Genomic DNA, 13,433 nt, shown 5'->3' with positions numbered 1-13,433 from the left:
TTCCTGAAAAGGTACCCCAAAACAGCCCCAGCTTGTGTATCGTCGAATGGTTTCCAATGGGGACAAAGAAGGAACCCCAGCACGTGGCTTGCTAGGGCAGGAGGCCGCATGGGAGGACCAGGGTGCAGAGCCTCCCCCACTCCCCTGGTCTCCACCCGCCCCGCCCAGGGAGAGGAAGACCCTTCTGCCAGATCGTCCTCTCTCACACAGGGCAAGCGGCGCTCCACTGGGCCCAGTGGTCACCACACAGAGGGTCCTGGCTCAGCCCCTCCGAGCCGAGTGAGGGCAGCCAGGCCCTGACCCCCCTGGTCTCACTAGCATGGGTTCTGCACAGGTGGCTCTGGTCTGTGTGTGGCCTGGTGCCAGGCATGGGGGTCCGGCAGCACAGAGCTCGCTATCCAGCAGGGGCACCCCCGTGTCCAGAGACTGAGCCCCAGGAGAGCCCAGGGCCTAAGCCTGGCTGGGGCACTAGGACTTCTTCTCTGGGAGCAACTTGGCCTGAGCCATTTCCCTTGTAAGTGGGGACACTGGGGACAGCAACCCAGTGACCCAGGGTTGTCGCAAACATTGACTGAGCTGGAGATACGAGCTATGAAATGGAAGGGAAGGGGACCCTGATGCCTGCTTGGCACCCCTCCAATGCAGTCCCGCAGCTCCCAGGCCGGTCCTGCACCCCGACCAGGACCCTGGCCCGCGGGAGCGCCCACACCTTAGCTCAGGGTCCTCAGGGCCGGCACCCGCCAGAGGCTCCATCTCACATCTGGGCCCTGCCGGGCAAGGGCTCTGCGCACAGCCGCGGCCACTGTGCTGGACGGAACAGAACCCTAACCCCGGCCTCTTCCAGAATCCGGGGGTCCCTGCGGTTCAGGTGGAGATGGCAGAGGCGGCAGAGTGGGTCCCACCAGCTCAGTCTACAGGGAGCTGGGACCCCAGAGGGAGGGAGAGGAGGGTGGACGGCCTGGCCTTGGGTGCGGGGCCCCATGCGAAGTCCGGTCTGGGTTCCATGGCGCCGGGGTGAGCAGCATCCTCACCGCCCCAGGCCTGACCCCCAGGGAGGGGCCCATGCCCAGCTGTGTCTCCGGGGCTCTCTGGGTACCGGGACACACCCAGACCACGGGAGCCGGGGGTCTAAGCTGTGGCAGATCAGGAGTAACGGGGAGCCGGGGGGCGCCCTACCCAGGGTGCAGGTGCTCATGGGCCTGCTGGGCAGCAGAACGCTGCTGCCCGGTGTGAACACATGTGTTGTGGAAAATCCACAAAATGGAGAACCGAAAGTTGGCCCTTCTCCCAGGCAGCCTGGCCCATGGGCCATACCAAGCAGAAAGGAAGGGGGGGCATATCCTGGAATGTACCACCGGCTTCCCCCATCACTGCTGCACATGGTCATACCCCCACCCCAGAGGCTGAGGGTGAGCCCTGGCGGGGGCGGGGGGGGGGGGGCACTCCACCCAGAAAGAGGTGATCCTCCGGGCACAGGGCCTGGTGGCCAGGTCAGCCTGATGAGCCCTTGGTCCACAGCAGCCTGCCTCAGTTTATCCCTTACATATAATGGGAGGGCGCTACCATCGGGGCAACCAGCACTCGGTTTCAACCCAGGTGACCCCTGGCACTGTGACTATCCAAGGGCCGGGGTGGGGGACACGCAGTGACGCTTTTGGAATGCTTTCTGTCACTGAGTGTCATGTAGAACTAATATCACACAAAGTATGTCGGCGTCCTCAGCTGTGGATTCTGACAGGACAATTTCTGTCTGACTTCAATGAGGGGACACGGGGTCTTGGCACATTCAGTAAAGAAGACAGTGGCGTCCAGGTGAGGGGGGACAATGCAAGGGCTGGAAACAGACCCACTCGCACTCAGAGCCCAGCATGCGGTAAGGACAGACTGTCGACGGGCAGGAGTGGCTTCTGTGGGAAACGGAGTCAGGGAAACCTATTTGGAAAAGCAGTTTGGGCTCCCACCACAGTCCTTCCCAGAAGCACTTTGCAAAATTAGACCAAAAATTTGAATATATATGTAAAAAAGAAACCATTACATTTCCAGAAAAACACATCAAATGTTTTATAATATTGGACTAGAGAAAATATTTCTGAGCATGACACAAAATGAAGAAACCATACATGAAAACAACTATCAATGAATAATAATGATTTTAAACGCTTAGCAAAAATAATATGAATTTTTTAGAAATCAGAGGAAAAAGACATAGTCCAAGTCAAAAACAAATTATAGACTGGGGGAGAAACGATTTTAACAGGAAATGGGCTAATTTCCTTCATAAGTAAAGTGCTCCTAGAAAACAGTAACACCAACAACCCAATGGAAAAATGGCTGAAGAATGTGAAATACAAACGGCTTTTACATATGTACACGTTAATAACAGATACAGACTTTTCCCATTTTGAAGTGATTATATAAGTGGCAAAAATTAAATTGGACAAGGGGCGCCTGGGTGGCTCAGTGGGTTAAAGCCTCTGCCTTCCACTCAGGTCATGATCCCAGGGTCCTGGGATTGAGCCCCGAATCGGGCTCTCTGCTCAGCAGGGAGGCCTGCTTCCCCCTCCCTCTCTGCCTGCCTCTCTGCCTGCTTGTGATCTCTGTCAAATAAATACATACATATTTATTTAAAAATAAATAAATAAATTGGACAAAACTATTGCTATGTTTCATTTCCCTTTAGGAAACACAAGTAAGTAAAGCTATAATGAAATACTATTTTACCCCAACCAGATGTGCAAATGCAAGCATCAGGGATGGGCGTCAGGCCCATCCTTCCTCGGTGCTTGGTGGGAGGCAATCCCATAAGGCCTGTTACGTGCACACATTCAGAGACCTGTGAAAAGCCCTTTGACCCAGCACTCCTGCCCTAAAGAACGTCGCTTCAGGCCGACCTGCAAAAATGTTCCCGCTCGGATACAACGACACTTGTACAAGCTTAGTCAATCTAGCATTGCTTGTTACAAAAAGCCTAGAAAAAACCGGAATTTCTACCAACAGGAAACAATAAATCCATCACTAACACCATAGGGTGACACAATTGAAATGAATGGCCCAGGACAGGGAGAGCACCCACCCCCGCCCCAGCTATGTTGGCCAAAAGGGTTACATGTAAAGGGAGAGAAGTTTTGCATCAACACATTAGATGCACAGGCACAGACTTTCTTCCTTCACGCATGAGAAAGTGCCCAGGAGAGGGGAGCCAGGCCCTGTAGGTCAGGGGTTGGAGGGATGCCAAGTTTTCCCCCAACGCCCTTCCAAACTCCCGAATTTTTTACTCTGTGTATCCAAGAACATTTCTGTTCCAATTCTAAACAGGTTGTTTTCAGCTTACTGGATTTGTGGAACTCCGGCTCCTGGGGAACCTGCCCTCGGATGGGGTCCAAGGGCAGCGGGGAGGGGGTGGGGTGTGCTTCAGGGAAGAAACACTGTAGCAGCAGACAGAGAAAGTCAGGCCTGTTGAGAAACACCAGACACGCCAGGGTCATCTGCACTAGGCCAGGACGCAGTGCATGTCAGCAACAACGACCGACCTCTGGCATGCAAAGGCCCTGTGGCGGGCAGAGCAGGTGGGCCTTAGGACCACAGGCAGTCTCTCCGGAGTACGCATCTCGTGTCCAGTGCTGCTCCTTAGCGTCGGGTCGTATCAGAAACGGCCCTGAACGCCCGGCAAGCGGGACCCGTGGGGCCTGGGAGGGACGGGGCACCAGCCGCCCGCGCCTCGGCCCCTCCCCAGGCAAGGGCACTGCCACGTCAGAAGGGCAGGGCGGGACCCCTGGGCCCGGGGGCGCGCTGAGTCCAAACAGCAGGCCTCGAAGGAAGGGAATCCTCGCGCGCGCCCCCGCCCCGTCACTGTGACAGGGCGGCACGGACACGTGGCCCGCTCCCCGGACACGTGGCGAGCACGCAGGCCCCCGAGCACCCCGGCCCGAGTCCCCGCCGCGACCCCGGCTCTGCGTCCACTCCGACGCCGACGTCCGTGCGGACCCGCCCCACGGCAGCCCGTACTGCGGGCGGGGAGGTCGGGGCGCGCAAAGGAGCGGGCGCCGGGAGGGCTGCGGGGCGCGAGCGGCGGCCACTTACCCCTCCTCCCGGGTCCCGCGGGCCGCCGCAGCAGCCGCCTCGGCGCGCGGTACCGCCACTTCCGCTTCCGCCCCGGCCGCGCCCCCACGGCGCCATCCCCGCCCCCAGGACGAAGCACCGCCCCGCCCTTAAAGGGGCCGCGGAACCCAGTAAGCCTCGGACTGGGGAGGTGGAATGAACTCTGGGCCCCGCCAACGCCACGCGGGCTGAGTCGCCAGGGACCGTTCTCGCTCTGGGGAGGCGCAGAGGACCCCCCAGGGGATGGTGGTGAGGTCCAGGGAGACCCTGGCTCAGCCCTGCTTTCAATGGCACCCCGGGAGGACAAGCTCTGATGGCCCCAAGACGCAAGTGCTCCCCCATCCCAGTCCCTGCTCCCTTTCCTGGGGGTATCCCGCTGGGCCTCTGGAGCTGCCAGGGTCATGGTGGGCTCTCCTGGCTCTCCGTGCAGGGGATGGGGGTGAGGACGGGCGGGACAGCACCTCCCAGACCTCGCGTCCTTATTTACCACATGGGAGCGGACCACCACCCTCCCAGGAGGCACAGGCCCTCAGGCACCTGGGGCCGCATGCTCCCTCCCCCTCCATCACCACCCAACCATTAGCCTCGAGGGGTGGGACTCTGGATGGGACCCAAACCCACCTCCTCTTCCACAAGGACATTGACCAGACCCCTGCATTTGTTCCACTCACTGGGCCCTGAAAGGCATGCATGAGCCACAAAGGAAGAGGAACCCAAAAATTTTAAGTCTTTAATTTGTTTTCACGTTTTTCCTTCTTTTTGCTTCCAAAAGGAAAGGAGAGCGTAGCTCCGCGCCTGTACATCGTCCACGGCCCCTGGGCTGGGGCAGGTCCCCGCCCGGCCCCCGACGCCCGACCCCCAGCTGTCTCGGAGGACTGGGGTGCCCGGGGGAAGGGGGGGTTCACATGCAGCCCCCGGGCCAGGGCGGGGGTGAGGTCCAGGCGCTGCCTTATTGCTGAAGTCCCGGCTCCGCTCAGGGCCCGGCTACACACGCTGGCTGGGCAGCTCCTGGGAGATGAAGCGGCGCAGGCGCTCCAAGTACTGGCTGTAGAGCTCGATGTCGTTGTGCCCAGCGCCCTCCACCCACAGCGGCTCCACGGCCTTGGGGCAGCGCTCATAGAGCGCCAGCCCATGGGAGAAGTCGATTACTTCGTCCTCTGTGCCGTGGATGATGAGCACCGGTGACGTGATCTTGGACACCTTCTCGATGCTGTAGGGGAGGGCACCGCCAGGCTCTGAGCAGCGCCCCGCCCCGCGGAAGCCCCTCCCCTGATCCCCACCCTGCCGCCATCCCCATCCCCCCTCTCACTTGGGGAATGCATCGAAGCAGTAGGTCTTCTTGGTGTCAGGGAAGGCAACGCGCATGCCCGAGGTGAGCGGCGAGTGCAGCACCACGGCAGCGCACTCGTAGCGGGAGGCCAGGTCCACGGTGGGCACCGTGCCGATGCTCTGCCCATACAGAACGATGCTGTCCGGGCTGATGCCGTACCTGGCAGGGAGGGGCGGGCGGCAGGATCAGCCACAGCCAGCAGCAGCCACAGCAAGCAGCACATCCCCCCTCCTCCACCCTGCCCTCCCAGGGCAGCCCCCCATTCTCCCTGCGTGGCTCTGGGCAAGGGGGTTGGACGCAGAGACAATTCCCCCTACTCCCCGGCATTGTCTCTCAACAGCAAACAAGTGCACTCAGTAAGGAGGCAGGGCCTGGGCAGATGCGCAGATGGCTGGCGCAGCTGCAGCCCCGCCCAGCACTAACCCTGTTTCAGCAACAGCATCAACCTGGATCACAGGTGTGGGGTGCCCCTGGTGAGGGCCCACACGCCATGCTTGGGGTTCGGGGGGGACAGGGCAGGCGCTGAGGCCTCTCCTGCTCCCCCCACCCCCCTGCACCAAACCCCAACACCCCCCCCCCAACTTGACCAGGGACACACCCAGTTCCTGAGAGCACAGGCAAGGGACCTGTCTTCCTCCCACCATCCCTCACCCATCTATGCCCTTCGCCAGGAGGAATCGTGGTAGCTGTGTATCCTGATTTCACCAGCCAGTCTCCAGCCCCTCACTGTGCTGCCCAGTTAGGGGCTCAGTACAACCCAGACGAGCGGGAGTGGCGGCTCCTGCGTGGAGGTGGGCACCACATCCTGCATCTGGGTCCCAGCCCTTCCCCCTACCCTGTACCCACTCCCCCCAATAACTCCCCTAGCACCCCATCCTACCCCCAGCACAGCTGACCGGGCCTCAAGCCAGCTCCACAGCCTCCAAGCGCCCATTCCCATCTGCATGGGGACCCACCAACCACCCTCCCCGGGGAAGAGGCCTCCATGATTCTCCCACAGACCTGGACCCTGATACCCCAAGGGAACGCCCCTCTGCATCTCACCTATGTAACCCCCCAAATGGCAAGACTCTACCTGTCTACCCAGGGGCCCCCCCATCTGTCTCTGTCCTGGGAGGCAGCACTCCAGGTCACAGCTGCCTGGCCCCGGGCTTCAGGGACCCCATCTGGCCTTCGGCCCACCACCCTGACCGCCGCTCTGAAGCCAGCTCCCCGCACCACGGAAGGCACCACCGCCCTGAGCAGCAGTCCAGTCCCAACCCTCGGACACCGTCCGCTGAAAAACACGACAGGCGGAGGTGCAGTGACGGGTCTTCCAGAGCCCTCCCAGGCCCCTGGTCACCACCAGAGTCGAGCCTCCTGCCCTCCCGCTGACTCTTTCCCTGAGGAATTGGATCTCTGAGGACAGTGCCAGCAGCAGGACGGACGGTGGGACGGACACGGCTCAGAGCCCTCGCCGCAGAGCAGGCCGTGATCTGCCAGCCCCCACCCAGCCAGCAGGAACCGCAGCAGGAAGGGCTGAGGAAGCCGAGGGCAGCACGTCCCTGCACCGTGCCACCCAGGATGGGTCCCCTGTGCCAGGGTGGTACCAGGGGACCCCACTCCTGGGGCCTGCAGCCCAGACTGCCTGGTGCATCACTTCGGCAACCAGGGTCCCCAACCTCCCCAGGGCAGGCTGACTTTGGTCCCTGCGGGAAGGGGGAGTGCAGGGGGGGCCGACAGGACTGAGATGGGGAGCCCCGAGGAGGCAATAGGCAGGGCAGCGCCTCCAGGAGGACCAGAGGTAGTCAGGGCGGCCTCCTTCGGCAGGATTTTTTGGATTCTCAGACACCAGGTAAGTAAGTGGGAAGGGGGCTGCCCAGGAGCTGGATGAACAGCATGGTGGGGCTCCAGGGACGGAGGTGTGGCCCTGAGGCAAGCACACAGGTTCGAGCTGGGGGCCCACACCCAGGGAGGACCTAGCCTCTGCCTGCTACCCTCCCACTGGCCCCTGGGGCTGTGCTAGACACCAAGCTGACAGAACCCTCTAGAACCTTCCAGAACCCTCCAGGTCCAGAGGAGCCCTACCCCCAAGAGGAGACCACAGCCAATGGCCACTCATGCCTCATGGGCCAGCCCTGAGAACATAACAAAACAGCCCCACTCTACCCCGAAAACCACATCTCCCTGGGCGGCCAGACTCTCCAGAGTCCTTGTGCAGCCTGCAGGCGTCCTCCCAGGCCGCCCCCCAGCCACGCCCTGTGGGCGGAGCCTCCACTCCCCCAGGGACACCCCCAGCCCATCCACACCCCCTCCGGGCAAGGGCATCCCAGGAGGAGAGGAGCGCCCACCCCACCGCCCCGCACGTCAAGCCTGCCTGTCACACCACGGGGACACAGGTCAGGCCTCGCCCTGCCGCCCAGCGTGGCCGCGGACGGCTCCATCTCATGAGGGCCCCTGCCAGGCCCAAGTCCCCAGGCAGCCACCCCGGCCCAGCACGAAGCTCACCGCGTGCGCAGCGCCTGCCAGGCGGCATCGATGTCCGCGTACAGATTCTTCTCGGAGGGCTTGCCCGAGCTGGCGCCGTAGCCCGAGTAGTCGTAGGAGAACACGTTGCAGCTGATGCGCGTGCCCAGGCCAATGTAGAAGCTGCTCATCTGGCCCAGGTCCACCGCGTTGCCGTGTGAGAAGAGAACCGTGTACCTGCGGCGGGGAGGGGGGCCGGGTGGGTTGGAGGGGAAGGGACAGGACACACCCCTCTTCCACCACAGACGAGAGCGTCAATGAGGGAGGCAGGCCGCCCCTTCCAGCTCCTCCTGGCTCTGTGGTCTTGGGCAGGGGACAGCCGGCAGGGCCGCAGATGTGCCCTCTGTGCAAGGGAACCGCGGGGACCACCAATCACAGTCTCGGCACAGGCCCAGCAGGCACAGTGACTGCTGCGTGTCCTCCCTCTGGGCGGTGGCTGTCTCTCTGCGGAATCCCTCCTTTTTAGAGGCCTTCCATAGCCCGAGGACGGCACGCACAGACGCACGCTGCCTAGACCTGTCCGGAGAGTGAGAAAGCGGCTTCTCCTCCCGGCAGCTGGCACCCGCCCTGGCCCCCACATAGGAATAAAGCCGATCCCTACTCTCAGCACCTCTCCCCACTCCCACAGAACGTGACCCCAGCACTCATTTCCGCCCTGCGAGGCTGCTGGCAGAGCAGGGCCTGCCCCAGGTCACCGACAGGCTGGCTCCTGGCCAGTGGACTCAAGTCTTCTTCCTCCAGCACCCCTGGCCCCCAGCCTAGCTCAAAGGTAAACACTTGCCCTTTGAACTCAGATCGGGAGTCAGAACCCTGCCTGCCCTAAAGGCAGAAACTCCTAGAAGGCCCCACCTCTTTCCCACTATGTACTCCCGGAAGAGCTGCACTTCCAGGCCCCAAGAACACCCTGGGAATGAGGAGTCAAACCTGGCCAGAGCCACCTGCCAGGCTCCGCGTACCCTGGCCCCAAAGCAAATGCCAAGGCCTCCCTGAGGACCCAGCCCCCAGGAGCCCTTCCCAGAGCAGGGGTGCACTGAGACCCTGAAGCAGGCAGCCCCTGGTCGAGGAGGTGACACGGTCACTCAGAACCGCCTCCCTGGGCCTCGGACCACTCATCTGCAAGACAGGGGCTGCACCCGGAAGGACGGCTGGCGTGACGGTCCCGGTGGCCATGGGTGGAGAGAGGCCTGCCCTCAGTGAGGTCAGCGGCCACCCTTCTGGCAAGAGCGTTCCCAGGGCGCCTGCCCCGCCAGACAGGCTCTCACCTGGGCTCTGGCCGTGCGGCACAACCCCCCGCAGGAAACGAGAGGCCCGAGGACAGAGCACATCCTGCACCAGGAGCCTCCAGGTCCCCCTCGCCAGCTGCTTCCCTGACCCCCAAGGCGGCACCAGACCCCGGAGCACATGGCGACCGCGAGGCTCACCTGGCACCGGGCACGCAGCGCACGTACATGCAGGAGATGCGGCTGCCCCGGCTGCTCTTGGTCAGGAAGACCTCGATGGTGTCCAGCTCACGCTGTCCGTACTGGAAATCAGCACGCTCCATCAGGTGGAGCTTCCAGCGCCCAGGGGTGCCGGCAGAGGCCCGCAGGGTCCCCGAAGGGGCAGCCCCTGCTCCAGCAGGCCCTGGCTCGGGCTCGGGCGCCAGCGAGTAGGTGGGCTCTGGCGGCAGGAAGGCCAGCTTGGCAGCGATGCGGCCAGGGCAGGGCGGGCAGCAGAAGAGGCAGCAGAGCTCGCTCACTGACAGGCCGTTCATGGCGGGCGCCGGGCCCCAGGGTGGGCCTCGCGTGGCAGGGGAGGGGTGGGGGTGCTCTGAGACGCGGGCAGGGGGGAGGGCAACCCCCGGCCACCGCCCCAGATGAGAGCCCCCTTAGGATGCCGCAGCCCAGCCCCATCGTGGTCCAAGCCGAGCCCCTGGGAGCCTCGCAGACTTGCATCTCCATGTCGTGCAGAGGGAAACCCTGCAAGGGAGAAGTGAGAAATGGGGTTCCCTCAGGGTTGCACTGGGAGGCGCGTGACCCAGTCTTATCCATACCAAGCCTCTTGGCTTCCTCCCAGTCCAGTCCACCCTCTTCTGCCCAGACTGCTCCACCCTCCACCCCAGGGGCCTGGGGGCCCAGCTCGTCCTCCACAGGGACCAGGTACCTCCTAGGGGGCTTGGTGGGACCCAAAGCTGACGAGACCAGCGCCGGCTACAACCTTCCTCAGAGTCCAGCTGCCAGAGCTCGCCATGTGAGTCCCCACCTGTCAGCCCAGGGTCGGCCTGCAAGCGGTGCTGGGCCGTCAGAGCCCTGGCTTACCCCAGCTGTCCCCACACAGCCCCTGCTCTGGGTCCACACATACGCTGTCACCCTCCCTACGCCTCTATCCCCACAGCCGGCCCAGACTCTCCCCCTAGCCCACCTCTGTGCTCTCAAGGACTCCTCTGCCACCCCCCGGTTACACAAGGCGGCCAAGGTGAGGACAGCCTGCAGCCTGGAGCACCCTGGGAGTGGGCTCCAGAGGGCCAGGCCCCGGGGGCAGGCCTGCACTGTCCAGAGGCAAGGGACATACAACAAACAAAGGCTCTGATAACAAAAGCAGGATACATCCAAAGGCTGAGCTGGGACAATGGCTCTCCCCGTGCTGGGGCCAGGCTGGGAGGAGGGGCCCTGGGGCCTGAAGGAGTCCAGCTCAGGCACTACCAGCCCAGCTCTGGCAGCATAGGGCTATGTGGCCTCAGGCAAGGCTCTCCCCCCACCCCACCCCCCTGGGCCTCTGTGCCCTTGCTGACCAGCAAACACGCCTCTCAGCTCCCAGGGGGAGTAAAGGAGAGAACTAGGTAGCAGACCGGGGGTGGGGGGAGCAGAGACACCCGCCACGCGAGGTACAGACTTCAGCTTCGCCGCGTGAGCAGATAGTCCCACACGGAGTCGCCAATGCAGGCACGGGAAGAAACCCAGAGGCTCGAGGAAGACCTCACCGCCCAGTAGGCCTTTCCCTCCAGACTGGGACGGAGAGAGAGGCACTCATGAGGCCGCCGTAGTGGCAGAGCACCCCGGAGCGTGCCGTTCTGGGGCGCTGGCACTTGGGACACACAGACTCAGAGCAGGCCCCGGCCCTCAGACACACCTGCTCCCCACAGACCTGTGTGACCTGCCACCACGAGCTGAAGACTGCCCAGATTCGCGGCACACGGGAGCAGTGGGCGGTAGCTGGGAAAGCCACGGCGGCCCTGAACTAGCAGAACTCCCGGGCAGGCCGCGCCCCGCACGTGCGAGTGCGTTTCAGAAGCAGGGCTCTGTGGTTCTCGCTCCCAGATGAGGAGAGTTTGCCCCAGGACACTAGCCAACAGGGAGAAACATTCTGGGTTGTGACAACGCGGGAAGGGTGCTCCGGGCACTGAATGGGGGAGGCCAGGGATGCTAGGGATGCTGACAGACACGCGACAGAGCATAGGATGCCCTCCCTTTGCCCAAAAAGGAATGATCTGTCCCCAGATGTCAGCCAGTCCACCAAGCCGTCTGCTTCGATATATTCTCGGAGATCCAGACCCAAACACGGCCACTGCACTGGGCGGGGAGGAAGAGCTGAGCCGGACCGCGCACGGCTCAGTGAAGATCGGTGTCGAGAGGAAGGCCTGGGTGAGAGCCAGGTGGGCAAGCAGGAGCCCGCCGGCCACTAAGGAAATGAAGGGGCACACCTTCATTCACCCGCTGCCCACGCCAGAAACACGGGTGTCATCCTTGACTCCTCCCTCCACTGGGGTCTGATGGGTCTTCCTCCAGCCAACACCTGGTCCACATGCCGCCACCTCTCACGCGCGGGCTGCTGCGCTGCCCTGCCGGATGCTTGTCCCCCACCCCCACACCACTCTCCCCAGCAGCCCAGCGCTCTCCCAGCACACACCCAAGCACACCACTTCTCTGGAGGCCCCTGACCTTCCCCTACTTTCAGGATAGAAATCCAATCTCTGGAACAGCTGGCCACAGGCTGACCCCTGCAGCCTCCCTCACCGTGTTCCCCACTCCCCGGGCTCTCCCCAGACAAGCCAGAGTCCGTGCGGTTGCCCTGCCAGGAACCCCCTCCCCCAATCTCACTAGATGGTCCTTGCCCCTTTTCCATTCCACCCTTTGGATCCCCCTTCCAGCGCCCTTGGAGAGGCCTTCCGAAGCAGGTCAAGGAGCCCCGCGCTCTGCCAGTCCAGGTCTGCCTCCACAGCACTCACCAGAAGTTGTATTTACGGTTTAGCCAACACCCCCAGGGCAATCAGAGGGCAGGACAGCTATCTGCTGCACCTGCAGACGACTGGGCGAGTGACAGGAGATGAAGATAAAAGGGGGAAGCTGCGGGGTCTGCCAGGCTTGACAGGGAGGTAGGACAGTCTCTTCTTGGGCCCCGCATACCTGGGACCTCCCGCGCACCACTTATGAGCGTCACCGAGTAAGTCCTGAGAGCGGGGCCTCCGCTCCCGGTGGTGCACACCCACTGCTTCACTCACTGGACCAGGCCCCTGGCCCCTGCAGCTCGTCTACAGGTGCACCACTGAGCACTCTGCCGCCGGCCCCGCCCCTGCCAGGCCCGGCGGGCGGCTGGTGTTCTGAGGACCCACAAGGAACCCAGCAACTGCAGCATCTACGATGACCTACATAGGCGCGACGCTGACGGCACCTGGCCCGGCCAGTCGGGGCGGGAAAGCCGCCCGGAAGAAGGTGCGTCTGAAAGGGCAGACTGAGCGGCTGGGTGAGAGGGAACAGGGCTGCGCAAAACCCCAGCGGTGAGGGCGGGTCCCAAGAGCTGCAGGTCTCCCGCCTGAGTGGACACCGGTCCGAAGAGGCGACCAGAGGGGTCCTGGGGGGCGCCAGGGTTGGGTCGGACGGAGCCTGTGAGCCCTGCGACAGAGTTAGCTCTCCATCCCGGAGGAGTCCTGGGCCGAGCACCGACCCAGGGTGCGGGGCTGCGGTGTGTTCCCTGGCGGCAAGCGGAGGACGGGAAGGCCACCCGGGTGCTCCAGGCGGCCGGAAGACGCCTGCGAAGGGGCAGGCGAAGGGGCTCGGGAGACGTTCAGAAAGCAGGGCGCCGCCGCGGGCTGCTGCGATGGGCCCTGGGTCGGGCTGCGGGGTCGGGCGGTGGTCGGCGGCTGGCGGCCGGCGGCAGAGCTCTGCCGGGGTCGGAACGCTGGCCCGCGACGCCCGGCCCGGCCCGCGGGTCCCACAGACCGGCCCGCGGCCTCCCCGGGAGTGAGGGGTCGGGGACGTCCCACCTGGCTGTCCCGGCCTCGCGGGCAGGCCCCGCTCCCCAAACGGCCACGGGCGGCACTGCGGTCGCCCCGCGCCGCCGCGTTCGCCCCTGCTCGGCACTCACCGCCGTGGCCCGCGCCCCCCGGCCCCGGGGCCGCGCTCCATGGCTCCCGGCCGCCCGCCCGTGCGTCCGTCGGTCCCTCGGCGCCCCGGCCCAGCCTCCTGCGCCGCCGCCGCCGCCGCCGCCGCACCCCCACGGGCGGAAATGAGCCTCGATCCCGCCG

At 63.7% G+C, this 13,433-nt stretch overlaps 1 protein-coding gene across 1 annotated transcript; it reads right to left on the bottom strand.

Moving 5' to 3' along the window:
- Positions 1-4,814: 4,814 nt before the first annotated feature.
- On the bottom strand, positions 4,815-13,433 carry ABHD17A (abhydrolase domain containing 17A, depalmitoylase). The gene is made up of 5 exons (XM_047710930.1): positions 13,274-13,433; positions 9,355-9,891; positions 7,916-8,110; positions 5,408-5,587; positions 4,815-5,308 (listed from the first exon to the last, which is right to left on the bottom strand). The coding sequence occupies exons 2-5, from the start codon at positions 9,684-9,686 to the stop codon at positions 5,083-5,085; spliced, it is 933 nt and encodes a 310-aa protein (XP_047566886.1). The 5' UTR covers positions 9,687-9,891; positions 13,274-13,433; the 3' UTR covers positions 4,815-5,082.

The sequence above is a fragment of the Lutra lutra genome, chromosome 1 (assembly GCF_902655055.1).
Source record: "Lutra lutra chromosome 1, mLutLut1.2, whole genome shotgun sequence".
NCBI lineage: Eukaryota > Metazoa > Chordata > Mammalia > Carnivora > Mustelidae > Lutra > Lutra lutra.
The sequence above is the reverse complement of the archived record's forward strand: the minus strand, read 5'-3'. Positions and strand labels throughout refer to the sequence as shown.

Excerpts from the sequence above, each read along its gene's own strand:
- ABHD17A (XM_047710930.1), bottom strand. The coding sequence starts at position 9,686 with ATGAACGGCCTGTCAGTGAGCGAGCTCTGCTGCCTCTTCTGCTGCCCG. Across the intron at positions 8,111-9,354 it reads CGCTGCGTGCCCGGTGCCAG|GTACACGGTTCTCTTCTCAC; the intron begins GTGAGCCTCGCG and ends TCCCCGCCGCAG. Across the intron at positions 5,588-7,915 it reads TGGCAGGCGCTGCGCACGCG|GTACGGCATCAGCCCGGACA; the intron begins GTGAGCTTCGTG and ends CCTCCCTGCCAG.